General features: G+C 39.6%; 2 protein-coding genes across 3 annotated transcripts in view; both read left to right on the top strand.

The window, feature by feature from the left end:
• The first annotated feature begins 289 nt into the window (after positions 1-289).
• On the top strand, positions 290-8,836 carry Ms4a12 (membrane spanning 4-domains A12). Its single transcript, XM_021210178.1, has 6 exons — positions 290-485; positions 5,094-5,227; positions 5,759-5,815; positions 7,691-7,807; positions 8,437-8,547; positions 8,729-8,836. Exons 1-6 carry the CDS (start codon positions 290-292, stop codon positions 8,834-8,836), a joined length of 723 nt encoding a protein of 240 aa, XP_021065837.1.
• Positions 8,837-16,105: 7,269 nt separating this feature from the next.
• Positions 16,106-17,895, top strand: part of Ms4a13 (membrane spanning 4-domains A13) — a 27,765-nt gene continuing 25,975 nt past the window's right edge. The window contains exon 1 of one of the 2 annotated variants that reach the window (XM_021218073.1): positions 16,106-16,299. The gene's annotated coding sequence lies outside the window, so the exon portion shown is untranslated. The remainder of the gene's footprint in view (positions 16,300-17,895) is intronic. The other variant, XM_021218065.1, reaches the window with a different exon arrangement.

Below are 17,895 nucleotides of genomic sequence, written 5' to 3'. Positions count from 1 at the left end.
CTTTTGAACCTCAGGATATATAGGATTACAAGTTCAAGTTCAAATGAGAATAATATTTCTATTTCTTGTCGCTAGCCAGTATTTCTATTTCTTGTCACTAGCCAGTATCTGCTCACTTGCTCTCTCCTATTTGCATAAAAATTGATGACAAGATGTCCTTTAATTTCTCTTCCTGATAAATGTGTTGTTTCTATATGTTTTGTACTGCTTAGGGGACATAATGACATCTTCCCAGACTACCTACCCTGGAATGCGTGGCATTCCAAATCCTTACCCACAAACAAGATCCATGGCCCTTCATCCTCAACAGCCTCTGCATTTTTTAAATGTAAGAAACCAAGTACAGACTGGGCAAGTTTCCTTCATTACATCTCCAGGAATCTTCCCTAACAATCAGCTGAGTCGAGAAAATGTGCCAATGGTAAATTCAGCTCCAGAAGCAGCAACAAGCAATGTTAAAGATGCATCAATAGCACTTGGGGTAAGTGTATTTGCCACTAGAATTTTAATGTTGCATTTGCAAGGCTTTTATGCATCTGCCAGTTTTAAATAGCATATCAACCAATGAACAAACATATGTAAGGACTATTCTGTTAACTGTGTCTCTCTCAGAAAGAAATGGTCAATCTGTGTGTGAGTCACCCTAGTTTCATTTATTTTAGATTCAGACACAAGTCTAAGAGTTGACAGAAGGCTCTCCCTAGCAGGAAGATACAGGAGTGCTGACATGACTAGAGCTAATTACTTCTTTATTGATCTCATTGCCTCTGAAAATCTTTTTAGACAACCTTACTTTTGTCTTGGACCAGTTATTAATCTACATTTCTATAAAGACAAATTGAAACAATCATTGATAACTGTTTTTAAGGGAATGGAGCTACTAGCAAGCAGTCTGAGAAAAGTGAAGTGTAAAAACTATCCTTGGAAATGCTATGTCTTTGTTGCTTTGATTTACAAAAGTTGATTTGAGCTGGACACCCCCGGTCTTGTTTCTCTAAGCATTATAAAGCACATATGACTTGTAGTAAAGACTCAACATGCTTAGACAGAACTGACTGTCATTAGTTAAGCTTTCCCCATGCCTCTTCACACACTCCCACCAAATTGTGTCATGCCTCTTGTTGTGTACAGCTCCAAAAATCTTGGCTACAGAAGGCAGTAGACAATAGATGCCCATCTTACCAGCTAGTGCTTTGGGTAGTCTAGTTGAGTCACAATGTTTCAAGCAAGTAAAAATGAACAGGACCTGACCCCCCCCCCCCCACTCAAGCAGCCAATCTACACTGGGAAGGTGGCTTCTTGGATCTTCCCCCTGCCAAGTAGAGTACATTTCTTGCAAACTCAGAGCTCACAAAGTCAACCCTACACAGTTGCTGAAAATATCTTGAAGCTCAAGCCAGGCACAGTCTCTGTCTCCAGGGAGCCTATGACCCAGCTGGGGAAATCTGGCTGTACACATAAGACACAAACTAGAGAATATGTTGGAAGGTGAAAAAAATAATATAGAGATACTGAATGAAGTGACCTAGACTTAGAAAGGCAAAAATCTCTGTTCTGTCTCATATGCACATCCTACCTTTTACTGTTTGTGTGTGTATGTGGGTGGGTATGAGTGAAGGTGGCTACGGGCTATAAAGTTAGAAAGAAGATCACAAGAACAGAAAACAATGTTGAAGAAGGGTGACTTCTGGGGAGGGGAGAGATATGAGGAGGATGAAGGGAAATAAATGAGAAGAAAAGAGAAAGAACATAACAATAATTTCATTTGTAAATGCCATAATGAATCCTAGTACTTTACATACTAACTTAAAATTAAGTAAATAAGTAATATACAGAGTGCAAGGGGGAGAAGAAGCAGGCAGTAAGCAGAGACTTGAAGTTGATCAAGATGGGCATTTCAAATGCATGGAGTTCCGAGTAAGCCATACAAATATCAGAACAAGAGAAAATGACCAATATGAGGTCTTCAGATGAAATGTGTATAATGCATTAGGTGAACTGGAGAAGGTCAATAAAGGACAGCAGAAAAAAATTAAAATAATAATAAAAAATAAAAAGGACAGCAGAATGCTTAAAGCAAGGAACAGTGGGAATGTGGCCAGAGAGGAGGTAGGGAGCACACCTGGTGAAACCCCTGGAGCAGACAGCTTTGGATTTTATTGTGTGGAACAAGGATCCATTTGGAGCATTCTGACTTGTAGAAAAGATTTATCTGATCAAAATATATTTAAACAAAAGATAAAGTTATGCTTTAAAAAAAAAAACATGATTGGCAGAAGCTGGATCCTCTCTATAAAGATTGTGAAACTACATCCCTAGTTGTCATGATACTCCAGGATGGTTGAGGTAGAATCTCTGTCCCTTCCACTCAAAACCACTGTGACAGTCAGCTTTAATTGTCAATCTGGCACAACCTAGAATCACCTGAGAAGAGAGACTCAATGGGGGACTGTCTGCATTATGTTGCCCTTTGAGGGGTTATCTTAATTAAGTTAATTGATATGGGGGGGGATCCAAACCACCATGGGTGGCACCATTCCTTAGGCAGGGAGTTCTGGGCAGGATGAGAGTGGAGATATCAAGCTAAGCATGAGTAAGTGAGCAGGCGTGCATACACCTCTATCTCATGTGATATGATTAGTTCTTTGAAGTTTCTGCCTTGACTTCCCTACAGTGATGGACTCTAAACTGAGATTGTGAGCTGAAAATAAACACTTCACCTGCTAAGTTACTTTATGGCTATGATATTTTATCACAGCAACACAAAGGAAACTGGAGAAGAACTCAACAGAAATGAAACTAGGACAATAACCAAAAAATATAGAACAAGTTGAATGTCCAAGTTGTTAATCAATGAAGTATACAGCCAGGGCTATATGGGTAGTAAACAGGGGCCAATGGGGAGTAAAGCCACAGCTGTTCCTCATCAAGATGACAGCAAGGATGGGAAACTTATATCCACATTTTGTTCATGGAGAACAATTGTGGGAACAAATCTGAAGTCAGATGTAGGAATTTCCCATCTGAGATGTAACATTGGCTAAACCTGGGTCCATCACCTCTCAGAAGCTGTGTCTAAAGGATGATGTAATTTGCGAATGTACAAGAACTGTTCAAAGAGAATGTTCATAGCTTTCACAAGGTTTAGTGCATCTCAACAATATATTATTGTTTTAGCATATTCATGAAATTATTTTTCTTTTGATTCAATTTAATTTCATTTGGTACCTATTCATTGAGGAAATAAACACAGAAGTTTCTGTGGCTACAGTCTTCCTGGGTAGATAAGATATAAATGTAAACTTGGGACAAAATGAACTATGGAGATGTGTCTGAGCTTTGCACCAATATAGCAACTGTTGTTTCTCAGAAATTCATGTGTAATCTACAAAGAAAATTTTGATAAGAGTTACAAAGTAAAAGATTTATCCCTTAGCATTGGCAAAATACCTCTTACTTGGTATGATAACAGTTGCATACCAGCATTTAAAAAAACAAGCAATATGAGGATTGGAGAGACTGTGCTGTAGTTAAGAGCATTCACTTCTCTTGCAGAGGACATTATCATTCTCAGAACCCACATGGTGGCTCATAATTGCTTGTAACTCCAGTTTCAGGGTATCCAATCCCCAACCCCTTTGGACATCCTTGAGCACCACCATGCACACATGTGATGCACAGACATTCATACAGACAAAATATCCACACACAGAAAATAAAATAATAATTTTGAAATTAAAAAATATGAAATATAAAAGGAAGTAATGCCATGGGTTTTACATCTTAAAATGTGAGAAGAATTTACAAAGATAAAAGCAAATCCATTTGATTAGTATAACAATCAAGACAACTCAGAATGGGTGGAACCAAGCTGAGTCCGAAAGGATAAATTGTAAACGAGTTTTAGAGACAGTCTGCTGCCATGCATTCTAGGAGTCTGCCCCTTCATAACTGTTTACCCTTGGGCACTTGATTTCCTTTGTTTCATTTTTCACTAGGAATTAGCTGGCTACCACTACTGTAGTGCTTAAAGAGTTAAAGAATCAAACCATCCTAGTTCTTGTTCTTCTTTTTTATTTATTTATTTTCTATTATTTTCTTTTTTTTTTTATTTTTACACTCCAGATTTTATTCCCCTCCCAGTTCACCCTCCTAGACCGTTCTCCATCCCATACCTCCTCCCCGCCCCCCTGTCTCCAAGAGGTTGTCCCCACCCCTGGTCCCTCCCTCCCTCCCCACTCGTGGTTGCTTTCTTCTCCCTCCCAAGTGGGACTGGGGTGTCCTCACTTGGTCGTTTAAGCTTGTTGACCTTTTTGAATTCGGTGGACTATATCCTGGGCACTTGATTTCTTATGGTTTTATGTCTCCATATAGTTGTTGGCACAGTGACATGAAATAATACATTCAAGATGTTTAGAGTGTTATCAGGCATGTGATTAATATTCTAGGAGTGACTTCATTTCCATTGATTCCTTTTCTTGTGACTAACATTGCCTGGACAGAGAACTGTTTTACTTATGCATGACAGCCCCTGTCACCCCAGTCACAGCAGTCTTTACAAACAAATGTACTCATGGGGGACCAGAAGGTGCTTAAGTAGTCATACGTGCTAGAGACTTCTTTGTAGTTCATTCAGAAATCAAACAAAATTTATTAAAAGGTTTATTATGTGTGTACATGAGCATGTTCGTGTGTGTGTGTCTGTGTCTGTGTGTCTGCGTGTGTATATGTGCACACTTGTGCATGTGAAAACGAGTGTGTGCGTGCATGCATACATGCACACATACATGGAAGTCAGAGGGCAATTTAAAAGACTCAGTTCTTTCCGACATATAGGGTCTGAGTATCACACACCAGCACACTGGACATCAGACTAGACAACAGATGTCCTTACCCACTGAACCATCTCACTGGCTCCTCAAACAAAGGTTTTACCTGAGGTCCTTCCTCCCCTGCTGTCTCAGTATACATCAAAATATTCACTGTTTAGGTGAACTCTCGTGGATCCTGGTTACATGGACAGTAAATAAGCAGGAATGACTTTGGTTGTGGCGGTTATTTTAAAATGCCTCTTGGCTTTCTTTTTTAGGGAGTACAAATCACAATTGGATTAATGCACATCGGCTTTGGAGTTGTTCTCGGGTTGCTGAGCACCTCATACAATATGACTTGGGTGTTTTCCTCTATTGCTTTTACTGGTGGATATCCATTCTGGGGTGGAGTCCTTGTGAGTAGATTGCTAGAACACCTCTCCCTGTGCAGGATGGGTGTCCCCAGCCAGTTCACAGCAAGGTTCTTAAAAAGTTCTGTGTCTAATGGCTAGAGGGGTTTTAGAAATAATAGCTCTGATTGAGCAGAAGAAAGGGGGCCTGTCACTCCCTACTTCAGGCTTAACTCCACCGCAGCTTAAACTCATCCCTAATGTAGAAACAGTGAGTTGGATGGAGGGTCTTGAAAGGGATGATCAAAACATGACAAAGATATATCATTGACAGGATGAGGCTGAGAATAAGATGAAGTTGAGCAGGAGGCTCGGTCATGCAAACAAACTCAAAGTCGTCTGTTACCAAATTCTTTACATTCAAAAAACTGAGGGTGGGGAATTGGAGATGTATCCCCAAGAGTTAATCTAAAGAAAAAATACTGAGCTGTATGTGAAGGAAACAAGCAAACGTAACTAGAGCAACCTCTTGTACAAAGAGACATTCCCAGGCGCAAGCAGAGAACCTACCATTCACAGATTTGTCTATGTCTACAGTTCATTGCTTCTGGCTCGCTTTCCATATCAGCATTCAAGGAATTCTCTCACTGTCTGGTAAGTAAACTTATGTCTACTTCTTAAACTCCTCTAAAGATTGGTTTGATTTACTAGCAAGGAAAACTTGAGATGGTAGATTGGAAGAGTGTAGACGGGAGGAAGTTCTTTCTCAAAATATCTGCCAGTTGCTGGGTAGTGCCTGTGCTGGAGCAAGGGAACAGAGCATTCAGTTTGCTACTGGGAAAAGCACAGCACCACATTCAGGCTCTTGAAAGCACAAGAGTGGGAATCAGTAAAAGCAAGCATTTAAGCTTTTACCCATTGGCTCCCTGGTTCTGTTGAGTCACATGGAATTCAGGGAAAAACAAGGAAGAATCCAGGAGCCAAAAAAACCACCACCTATAAGCCACTTCAATAACAAAGTCCTGGTGTTCACTGCCATTCCTCCGCTCCATCTTGCATTTTCACTTTTCACTGGTGTGTAAATCCTATTGTTACTCAGTCTCTACTGTCCATTAAATCGCCATGAGAGCGACCAGTTCAGAGCATAAGAAGAGCACATGGAAATAACTACAGAGACTGGGTTTTGATTCTCCCAGCCACACAGCACACCCCTTGTTGCAATTTCCTAATTTAATGGCATACCAAGAGAAATACGTTGTTTTGCATAAACCCAGATCAGAAATGGTCTCAAAATTTTATGAGATTATGCACAAGAACAAAGGCGGGGGGAGATAGGAACATGGATACACACCTTCCATGCTCTCAAGATAAAACAGTGGATTATGCTAGAATTAAAATCACCCTAGTCTTATTAGTGCATCTACTGTAATCCAAAACAAAATGGAGCATCTTTCTCTAGACAAGTCCGGCCCCTCAGAGGCTGTGTAGAAAGAGACATAAAAAGACAGACACTAGGACCATCTCATGTGTGGTGGCTGCAAGAGTTTAAAATTACATTTTAAATTTTAAATATATAACAAAATATCTATCACAGAATGCCAATTAAAAGTTTGTTCTTGCAGTCGTCGAGATGGATCATTAGTTAAGAACAGACCTAAGTTTTCTTCTAGAGGACCAAGGTTTCATTCCCAGTACTCACACTGTAATTCATGATCTCTATAATTCTTAGGGGAGAAGATTCAATGCTCTCTTCTGGCTTCCTTGGGCACAGCTTGTTCATGGTACATAGACATACATGCAGGCAAAACACCCAGAAAAAAAAATAAAATAAAGTTTTTAAAGCCTTAAGTTTGTTCTTTTATTTTTTTACAAAGTAGAGTATTTTTTCAATTTTTACTTTAAATTTTTCATAAAACATATTATGAATATTTTCTCTTCCCTCTGACAACTCCTGCCAGATCTTCCCAACCTCCCTACCCCCCCCAACTTTGTGTTCTTTCTGTCTTGAGAGAGAGGAGGGGGGATAACAAGGTCTTGCCCATAGATCCTGAGCCTTGAAAAGAGGTTGATGAAGGTGTCCCATGCAGAACTGAGTGCTCTGAAGTCTCTCTCGCTCTGCACACTTTCCAGTTGTGTAGCAGAGATGCTCTTGTAAGCACAGCTGTTACATAAATGTGTTGGATGGCATTCTGCTTCAAATTACATTTATACTGTTTTTTATATTTCTATCATTTAAAATATTTACAGCTTCTTGGGGGGGAACTGACATCTAGGACACAGTGTAATTTTCACAACTACTCAGAAGGGCAGAAGAAAGACATGTTAACTGTGAATGTTGTTCCATGTTAGGGACATAGGTCAGTTGCAAAGCACTTGCCTAGCATGCATCAGACCTTGAATTCAATTCTCAGTACAATCACAACTAAAACAAGAGGTCAAAGATTAAGAAATACTAACTTAGAAAGGCTCCCACTCCCTTTAAATTCATTTGTCTTTAATATGGACTACTTTTCTTGTTACCTCTGTTAGGTGAAGAGCACCCTGATTATAAACATTTTTAGCATCATCTTTGCCTTTGTTGGAGTGGTTCTGTTTCTGTGTGATCTGAACATCAATGGCCACTATTATCAAGACTACTGGATGGTGGTAAGTGTCCTGCCATTGGCCACATGACTGTATCTCTTCACTGCCAGATGATATCCATTGCTGTCTCCTGTTTAACATACAGTGGCTCTGGTGAGAAATTTCTATTTCCAACCCTACACCTAGGGATGTGATTGCTAAGATACAAAGTGGAAAAAGCACATTTGCAGATAGATGAAGTCAGAACGACCACCCCATCACCATCACAGGAGTAATGGATAGAGCTCAGAATTTCTTTTTTCTGCACTTTGAAATTGTGTATAAATATAATAGCCATGTCTTAAGTGGCTTTTTACAATTAAAACAGGAAGATTGTCTGCTTGTGTTCACTCACCTCCTGGTTATTTCTCTATTGTCATCAAATGCTTACTTTGGAGAAATACAAACTTCTTCTGATTTTTCTTTAAAATATCAGAAGACTTTTCCTTTCAGCAAATAGACTATAAGTATTAATGGAATGTAAGTGGGTTTTTTTTTCTTGGCAACAGTCTCCTTGTTGTTATATTAAAAAAAAATCACTCACAGAGTGAGTTGAACATTAGCAAAACAGCACTTTCAATGAATTGAGGTGTTTCTGAAGTCCACCCTGAGACCCCTGTTCATCCTAATGGTCTGTGTATTTATGATTTCAGCTTTCTGGGAGAGGAATTGCAGGCGTGCTGACAATATTTTCCTTGTTGGAATTCAGCATAGCATGGGCCATGACCTACTTTGCATACCAAGCTATTCTCCGATGCAACAGAGTAAGTTGGATCTCTTCTTTGTAAAAATAATCTGATCACATGCTGAAGAAGTGTGGGCTTGAGTGTCTGCCAAACCCCACTGTGAGCTGACTACTGAGCTCTTTGCCCTCCACTCTGCTGGGACCAAGGAGAATGATTGGACTGTGTAACATCTCTGCTTGTTTTCTCTTACCCGTTCTAGTCTGTCCCGGTTGCTCCAGCTGTGTCCGTGGCCAACCCCTTGATGCAAGAGTCTCCCTCAGCTCCTCCTATATATGACAACATTCCCGATTATGCTCCTACACAGTAACAGGCACAAAGAATTCACTAGTACAATTTCATGTAGTAAACCTGCTCTGACAAAAATTTTTCTTACAAAGCTGTTATTTTGCTGCCCAGAGTGCAAATCTATTTAGTGCTATATTTGGAATTTGTTCCTAAGCTCATGGCTAACCATCACTGGGTTTTCAGTCAGTGCCTCCTTGCCAACTGCTTACCATTACTGCCATAGAGGAAGGACAAGAGGGTTGAAAACTAACTCTGCATTGCTCTTAGCATTAGAAACCTTCTATTCAACTCAAGAAGAAGGAAGACCAAAGTGTGGATACTTCGATCCTTCTTAGAAGGGGGAACAAACTACCAATGGAAGGAGTTACAGAGACAAAGTTTGGAGCAGAGACTGAATGAATGACTATCCAGAAACTGCCCCACCTGGGGATCCATCTCATAAACAACCACCAAACCCAGACGTTATTGCAGATGCCAACAAGAGCTTGCTGGCAGGAGCCTGATATAGCTGTCTCCTGAGAGACTCTGCCAGTGCTTGACTAATACAGAGGCAGATGTCCATAGTCATCCATTAGACAGAGCACAGGGCCCCAATGAAGGAGCTAGAGAAAGCACCCAAGGAGCTGAAGGGGTTTGCAGCCCCTTAGGACGANCAACAATATGAACTAACCAGTAACCCCAGAGCTCCCTGGGACTAAACCACCAATCAAAGGAAAAACATGGTGGGACTCATGGCTCTAGGTGCATATGTAGCAGAGGATGGCCTAGTCGGTCATCAATGGGAGGGCAGGCCCTAGGTCCTGTGAAGGTTCTATGCCCCAGTATAGGGGAATGCCTGGACCAGGAAGCAGGAGTGGGTGGGTTGGGGAACAGGGGAAGAGGGGAGAGGATAGGGGGTTTTCGGAGGGGAAACTAGGAAAGGGGATAATGTTTGAAATGTAAATAAAGAAAATATCTAATAAAAAAAAGAAACCTTCTATTCTTATTATCTTTTTCACAATAAAATGTCATAGGCAACACAAGCCTCTTTGGGTATCTTTTTGCATTTGCTAGGGTCTGATATTGGTTGGCTGAAGTAGATCTGACAGACACTGGCAAGCTTAATGTTTCTTAAATAGGGATTTTTACAATGACCCATCACTGGAATTCCTGAGTCATCTTCCCCATGTTCTTCAGAAACCACAGATCCAATCATGCATGTTGGAGCCCATATTATTGTATACATCAATATTGTTACCAACCAGTTGACTGATATTTATATTTTTATTAATATTTTTATTTTATAAGTTACCATACACAGTATTAAGTATCTTAAAAGAAACTTTTATTCACTTGTTAAAATTGTCATCTCCAAGGCTTACTACTGAATAAGCTCACCCTTTCAACTTCTTTCTAAACTTTAGCTGGCTGGTTCAACTCAGAAAGATGTTCTGACCCAAACTCCTCTCCAAGCTGACTCACTCAAACTGGCTTCTCTTAGCTTCTGACTGAATTGCTGTGCTTGGCCTCAAACTAACTCTGGAAATCTGTTGTAATCTTCTGGCTTGTTCTGTCTTCGCCTACAACCTGTCTCTGTAAAACTGTCCCAGTAAAACTGACTCTGCTGATCTGCATGTAACTGCATGAACTCACAAACAACTCCACTGAACTCCACTGTACTGACTGAGTGGAACTCAACTCAATTCTGAACTGTACCATACCTAACCACATTCAACTGAACTGCCTCTCCCTCTCTCTATGCAGCTCTCTTAAGTCACTTCTCCTTCCTGTGCTGTTCTCATGAGAGCTGGGTGTATCCTATCTTTGACTCATTCATCAAATCTTTCTCTGATTTGTCACTTTGTCTTCCCCTCAGTTAGATGTCACTTTCAAATCAAAATGGCTGCTTCCTTCTATAAACTAACCTTTCTTTCATTGTTTAGGATTAAAAGTGTGCATTAAGAGTGTATCTGTTCCGGGTGTGGTAGTACACACCTTTAATCCCAGCACTTGGGAGGCAGAGGCAGCCAGATTTCTGAGTTCGAGGTCAGCCTGGTCTACAGAGTGAGTTCCAGGACAGCCAGGGCTACACAGAGAAACTCTGTCTCGCAAAACAAAACAAAACAAAACAGATTCTAGCCAGATCATATTGTAATCCATGGCATGTCTGCATTCCAGACAGCTTATGCAGACCTAGAAGGTGTTTGGATGTAATCCCTTGCCAGAACAGTCATCTTGCTGGATTAAAATCCCTCTACAAGTATCACTGTGGAATTAAGGAAACTGTTTTTAATACATCTTTAAAATGTAATTACATCTCTCTCCCTTTCCTTACTACAGCAAAACATCAGGAAATAGACACAGATAGATATAAATGTAGTTATATGGATGTGCACAGATAAGACTAGGTTAGATTAGAGGTATAAATACAGATGTATGATGGGTGGGTAAACAGACAGACAGGGTAGAGAAATAAAAGTGATGGAAGAATCAGATGAGAAATTTTGCATCTGGGAAGTAAGATGCATTATTTCAAGGGAGAATTACTTTGTACCAAATACGATCTGAACACCAGCAGTCTGACACCCACACACATCCATTTCTCCTGACCTTTAACTCTTCTTATTTAGAAATAATAGAAGTTTCATAGCTAGAAAACAAGTAAGTGGGCAAAGACTGTTTTCCTATAGCAAGCAGATGTGTAATAACTTTGGGAGGTCCAGCTCCCCCTCCTTTGGAGTGGTTGTACTGAGTGACATGTTACTGATTCCACACTTGTTTTCCAAAAGCTGTGCATCACTCCTGAGAGTTTCCAGCCTATATACCTTAAACAGCGGTTCTCAACCTGTGAGTCATGACCGCTTGGGGACTGAATTACCCTTTCACAGAGGTCACCTAAAACCATCAGAAAAAAAACAGATATTTACATTATGATTCCTAGCAATACCAAAATCACAGTTATGAGGTAGCAACAAAAATAATTTTATGGTTGGAGGTCACCACCACAAGAGGAACTGTATTAAACGAATGCAGCATTAGGAAGGTTGAGAACTACTTCCTTAAAATGTCAAATGGCCTCTCAGTCCTCAACTTACCAACTTTTCTTTGTACTGGATGCTAATAAAGATGCTAATAAAGTTGGATCTCAAACACCTAAGATTTGCATTTGCTATTTTTCAGAGTTGGATAAACAAGGCTACCTAGTCTAGCAAATTAAACAATGGTGGAGGCATAAACTTCTTATACAGATATCCATTCACTCAGCACCATTCACTTGAGCCCCTACTCTAGAGGGCAGTGTTTCTTGTGCCTGAGAAAAACAGATTTTCCTATCATTGGAAGCTTATATCACATAAGTGTTATGCTAACAGTAGAAAAGTAAAAGTAAGCAAGTTTAAACATACAATTTTTTAAAATAAATAATAGCATTTATATTTTATATAATATTACATAAAACAATATTAAACAAGTACTACATAAACATATTAAGCAATAAAAATCATGTTAAACATGCAAATGTATTTAAGCATTCTAAACTTTTGCCTTTTGATACCTGAGAAGTTGACTGAAGCAGAAACATGACCCAGCACAGGGGTTATGGAATAGCTACTGCTTTCTTTCTGGCATAAGAAAGCATTCATTTGCTCATTTAATTGCTTTAAATATATATTGTACTACTGTCTTCTGGCCAAATCCACTACATAAAATTTACATATAGATGTGTACTTAAGTTTACTATAAATATATATGTAAATATATATGGGTTAAGTGTACTATAAATATATATATATATATATATATATATATATATATATATATATATATATATATAGAGAGAGAGAGAGAGAGAGAGAGAGAGAGAGAGAGAGAGGCACATAAGCATATATACATACAGTAACTTGAGTTTTCTTGTCATTTCTACATCACTTAAATACTATTCTGTAATGAAATACTTTCTACTGGCTTACATTTTTTCCCTCCTTTTTGGCATCTACACTATTAGGGAAATATGCTGAGTGCTACATGCTGTAATATTACTGCTTTTGGGTATGCTTGTGATGCACACACATCATTGATTTTTATGATGCATTAACTTTTTTCCATGTTTGAAGATGAGAGATTTGAGAAAGTTAAGGACCTTCCCCACACTCACCTAGTTTATCAATAGTGGAGTTGAGAATCCAGCAATCTAAACGGAGCTCCAGAATCCACACTCTTATCCCTTACATCCTCCATGCCATCCTTAGGAAAGGCTCTGACTTGGGACAGTCCTGGGATTGTGTAAAGAATGCTGTGAAGAAATCACAAGATCCAGGGATGGTTCTCTGCACCAGTTTTAGCTGTGTCTACTCCAGTGTGTTACTCTCCAGCTTGGCTTTCTCATCTGTGAAAACAGGGCTATATCCTAGATGTGGGAGCATGGAGCACTGAATGTGTATATGAAGTGACACTCGGCTTAGAAGTCCACATCAGGTTCTAAAGTGCTGCTGAATGACTGGAGGAGTCAGAGGAATATGCAAAAGTATACATGTTATGATCACCTACAAACAGGTATTGAGGAAAAAAGAGTTTGTCTGGAGCATAGCAGAGCTGGTAGAGTTCAATAGAAAAATAAAATAAAGAATGAAGCCATTTGGGCTGCAGAGATAGTTCCATGGATCTTACAGAGTATCTGGGTTGGATTCCCAGCACCTACACAGTGGCTCACAATCTTCAACAACTGATTCCAGGAAATCAGATACTCTCTTCTGGCTTCTGCAAGCACTGCACACATATGGTACAATACCCAATCTAGACAGGCTAATCTCTGCTTTCTTAAGGAGAAACCCCCAGTTTTTACACAGACAAAATATATGTTTTGTCTTGTGTATCTGTGAGACAAAATTCCTCATAGCAACTTGGACAGGTTTTATTTTATCAGGGCTGACACTCAACAAGATCATGATGGTGGACCCCCTACACACAAAGATAGAAAGGACACTACAGAATGCATGGTGATTCCAGTACATTCTTTCTTAATGTCTTTTCTATCCTGGGAACTAATTCAAGATAAGTTAAAAATATGACCAACATGAAGAAATATTTAAAGTCACAAAGGTTAAAGGTAAGACATACTGCTGGACAAACTATGCCTAGCCCCTTTTCATTAAAGGATGCAGACCCAAAATGATAAAAAGTAAAAAGACACGAGTTACAAATTTCCAAATTGGTGACGGGCAGAGACAGATCATGTTCTCTTACTGATCTGTGTCATGACCACATGAATTTAGAAGCACTAACATATACTTACTGTTTCTGTTGGTTTAGCTCCCTTCTTCTTGCCTACACCTATATCGAATACCCATTTGGGCCCATGTCACACAATGATCAGATCCAAGTTAATTTCCAGATAGTGCTGGCTACATTTTAGATGAAGGGAAAAGAGACACTGATCTTGGCAGTACATGACAAGAAGGATGCATCGTTTTCAGAACTGACTCTGAGAGTCCTATTAAATCCATAGCTCTCAAGTTGATGCATTTAACTGTGTTGCTCTCTCCAGAGCACAGAGTGTGCCTACTACTGTTCATTCTCATACATAAAACTCAGAGGCACACTAACGTTCCTGTGAGAACACTCAAGGGTACATCCAAACCAGGGCCTGTGAGGTAAAGTTGTGCTACCAAGCCTAAATTAGTTCCTCCATGGTAGAAGAAAAAAACTAACTAGCAAGTGGTCCTCTAAACTCAACAAACACATATGGCACACACACATGCACACATGCACACATACACACACACACACACACACACACACACACACACATACTGAAATAAAAACCATAAAACTAATAGCTCTTTTAATGATATACCAACCAATACACAATTCAGTTATAGAACCTTGACATTTTATTTTCTCTTATTTGAAAGGTCTTCAGAGTTTCAATGTAAAGAAGTTAGCTATGATGCTAATAAACAAAGCTACTCAATTTCTAGACCATAATTTTATTGCTATAAAAAGCATGGAAAATATCTCAGTAACTTTAAAGCCTCATAAACTCTTTTGAGTACTTAAGCCTTAGGAGTGTTAGCAATACTTAGAAAAACATCTTTATAAAAGGATTATCCTTTTCTAATTTTTATTAGATATTTTCTTTATTTACATTTCAAATGTTATCCCCTTTTCTGGTTTCCTCTTTGAAAACCCCCTATCCCCTCTCTCCTCCCCCAGCTCACCAACCCACCCACTCCTGCTTCCTGGCCCTGGCATTCCCCTATACTGGGGCATAGAGCCTTCACAGGACCAAGAGCCTCTTTTCTATTTTTATATATAATACATTATATGTTATTATATTATACAGTACCATATAGTATATTAATTTTAAAAGCACTATATAAATATAATAGATAATAGATATAATATTATATAGACATACATTATAATTGAATATATATAATTTATAAGATTCATATATGTTTTATAATGTATATATTTTTAATTTAAATAAATATATAATGTATAATAAATATGAATATTTATAAATATATAAAAATATATCTGAATATATTTATGTATACATATCTATTTTATGTATACTCTATAACATATAATGTAATATGAATATATATTATAAAAAGATTATCCTTTATAAAAGGATTATCATCCACTAAATATTTGCAATGTAAGTCAGAATTTTAAGTCTTCCAGGAATAAATGAAAGCTCATAGCATGCTGTGATTAAAGGAGCATCTACTGTGCAGAGTCTTTAAGCCCTCAAGAAGTCTTCGGTGCTCGAAAGGTGGTTTGTGCTCACTAGAGAAAACAGGTTTTCCTCTCAGTCTCCCCATATGCTCTCCAGGATTAACGTATTCTTTATCTTTTCATAGCTATCTATGCATCTTAGTTTCTCTTCACAAACGTTGAACTACTGCCCCATATCAAATCCAAAACCAATACAGTGCAGAAAGCCTGCAAAGTAAAATGTCCCCAGCGGGTGGGTCAAAGCAGTCATTTTGATCATTTCCTAAACAGTCTCTTCATTAATTTCTTTAGCCATTTATATTTGGAGGAGGGTGGAGGAAGAGTAAATTATTAACTCAGATACTTGCCTTTTTACAACTTGAAACTTTCTGAAGTGTGTAGTAAACAATCAGGTCTCTGCAGCCTTTCTATGTTGGGAGAAGCATCCCTGAAGAGGCAGTGTTGCAGCCATGTCCAGGGAAGCCATTACTAGGAACTCCAGAAGACCGAGGTGCTGGACCAGGGCGTGGCCCGCAGACCCCGGTGAGTCTGCGCACTGGTTCTCATCCCTCCGCCCTAAGGGAGGGCTGTTGCCCCTGACAACCCGGGCGGCTTGAGGAGCTTGACAACCACCTGGGAGCTAGACTGGGCGCCGCTGCCTCTGATGGCTATGCAGCCAAAACTAGAGCTGAGAGCAACATCCACTGTGATCCTTCTCTTCAGCCTGGGCCTGGGCCTGATAGGGTGAAACTGGATCCTTGGGACTTGGGACAAGTGAAATGTGAGGTAACGGTGTGCCTCTTTACTTTTGCTAAGCATCAAAATGGACACGGTCTGGAGAAAGGGGGGTGAGGAGAGAGAGGTGGGCACATCTCCATTCTCCATCTTTTATACCCTCTCGTTTGACCTTTTAAAAAATATTTTTATTTACTTTTTGAAATGTGGGGTCTCATTGTGTTGCCAAGATTGCTCTCGAATTCCTGGGCTGAGCAATCCTCCTGCCTTGACCTCACAAGTGGCTGCATTTGCACCCACTCCTTCTAGGCTTCATCTAGTACTGACTACCGGTATATGGGTGTATCATGAAATGAGGTGAAAGTAAAATACTTAACATGACTGTAACATCAAGGTTCCCCACTAGTCACCTTAAGTAAAGTATTCACTTAAAATATTTGTCAGAAAAGGGGGGAGGAAGAGGGGGGTAACTGAATGCATGTGGCCAGGGAATTAAGCAGGACTGACCACGAACACATGGTGTCTTAGTCAGGGTTTCTATTCCTGGACAAAACATCATGACCAAGAAGCAGGATGGGGAGGAAAGGGTTTATTCAGCTTACATTTCCATACTGCTGTTGATCAACAAAAGATGCAGGACTGGAACTCAAGCAGGTCAGAAAGCAGGAGCTGATGCAGAAGCCATGGAGGGATGTTCTTTACTGGCTTGCTTCCCCTGGCTTGGACGCGTGGAAATGAACTTTTTAATTTCTAAGGACACAAAGTGGTTTGAAGTTGGTCTTGAAAGTCAAAAGTTGCAATACAATATGGCAGAAATTATGGGCAAAATGTTAAGACGAACATCTGGGTATCTAGCTACCTTGCACCACAAGCAGGCTTTGGGGAAAGGGTTACTACCAGAGTTATTAAGCTATGAAATCAGAGTGACCTAGTGAGAGGGGAAGGTGGGCAGGAAGAAGTTCATGAAGAAATTTGTGTGTCCTCTGAATATGTCATTCTCTTCCTTTTATTTAAAAAAAAATCGTTTTAGAGGTTGGTGAGCTGGTTCAGTGGTCATGCGTCTTGCTGCTTTTGCAGAGAACTAGAGTTTAATTCCTAGCATTCTTACCAGGCAGTGCAGTGCCACCTTTAACTCTAGGGGACCTGATGCCATTTGTCATGGGCATCCAAACACACATGCAGATACACAATTACTTTAAAGTAAAAAAGTTTTAGATGTTTTAAATCATTTTTCTGGGATGCACACACACACACACACACACACACACACACACACACACCAAGGCTCCATGAACCTTATAGAAGAGAGGGTAGGAAGATTTAAAGTCAGAAGTGGTAGAAAAGGCTACGCAACATTGTCCTCTGTATGTAACATGAGTGATGCACTCATGAACTCACTACAGATGTGGTCACCTACCCAAGACTAGAGTCATCAACTTTTTCATTAGAGGGAGGAAGGCTCTGGAGGCTTCGCCCCACCCTGAGGGATTATTAACAGTTAATAGTGGCTGAGGGATACTTCATTCCTCCTTAGAATAAGGAACAAAATACTCATGAAAGGATATAGGTACAGAGTCAAAATTTAGAGCTAAGATGAAAGGATGGACTATCCAGAGACTACCCCATTCGGGAGTCCATCCCATCATC

Source organism: Mus pahari, chromosome 1 (assembly GCF_900095145.1).
Source record: "Mus pahari chromosome 1, PAHARI_EIJ_v1.1, whole genome shotgun sequence".
Lineage (NCBI taxonomy): Eukaryota > Metazoa > Chordata > Mammalia > Rodentia > Muridae > Mus > Mus pahari.
This window is presented reverse-complemented; position numbering and strand designations above follow the sequence as displayed.

Excerpts from the sequence above, each read along its gene's own strand:
- Ms4a12 (XM_021210178.1), top strand. The coding sequence starts at position 290 with ATGGCCCTTCATCCTCAACAGCCTCTGCATTTTTTAAATGTAAGAAAC. Across the intron at positions 5,816-7,690 it reads AGGAATTCTCTCACTGTCTG|GTGAAGAGCACCCTGATTAT; the intron begins GTAAGTAAACTT and ends TACCTCTGTTAG. Across the intron at positions 7,808-8,436 it reads ATCAAGACTACTGGATGGTG|CTTTCTGGGAGAGGAATTGC; the intron begins GTAAGTGTCCTG and ends TTATGATTTCAG.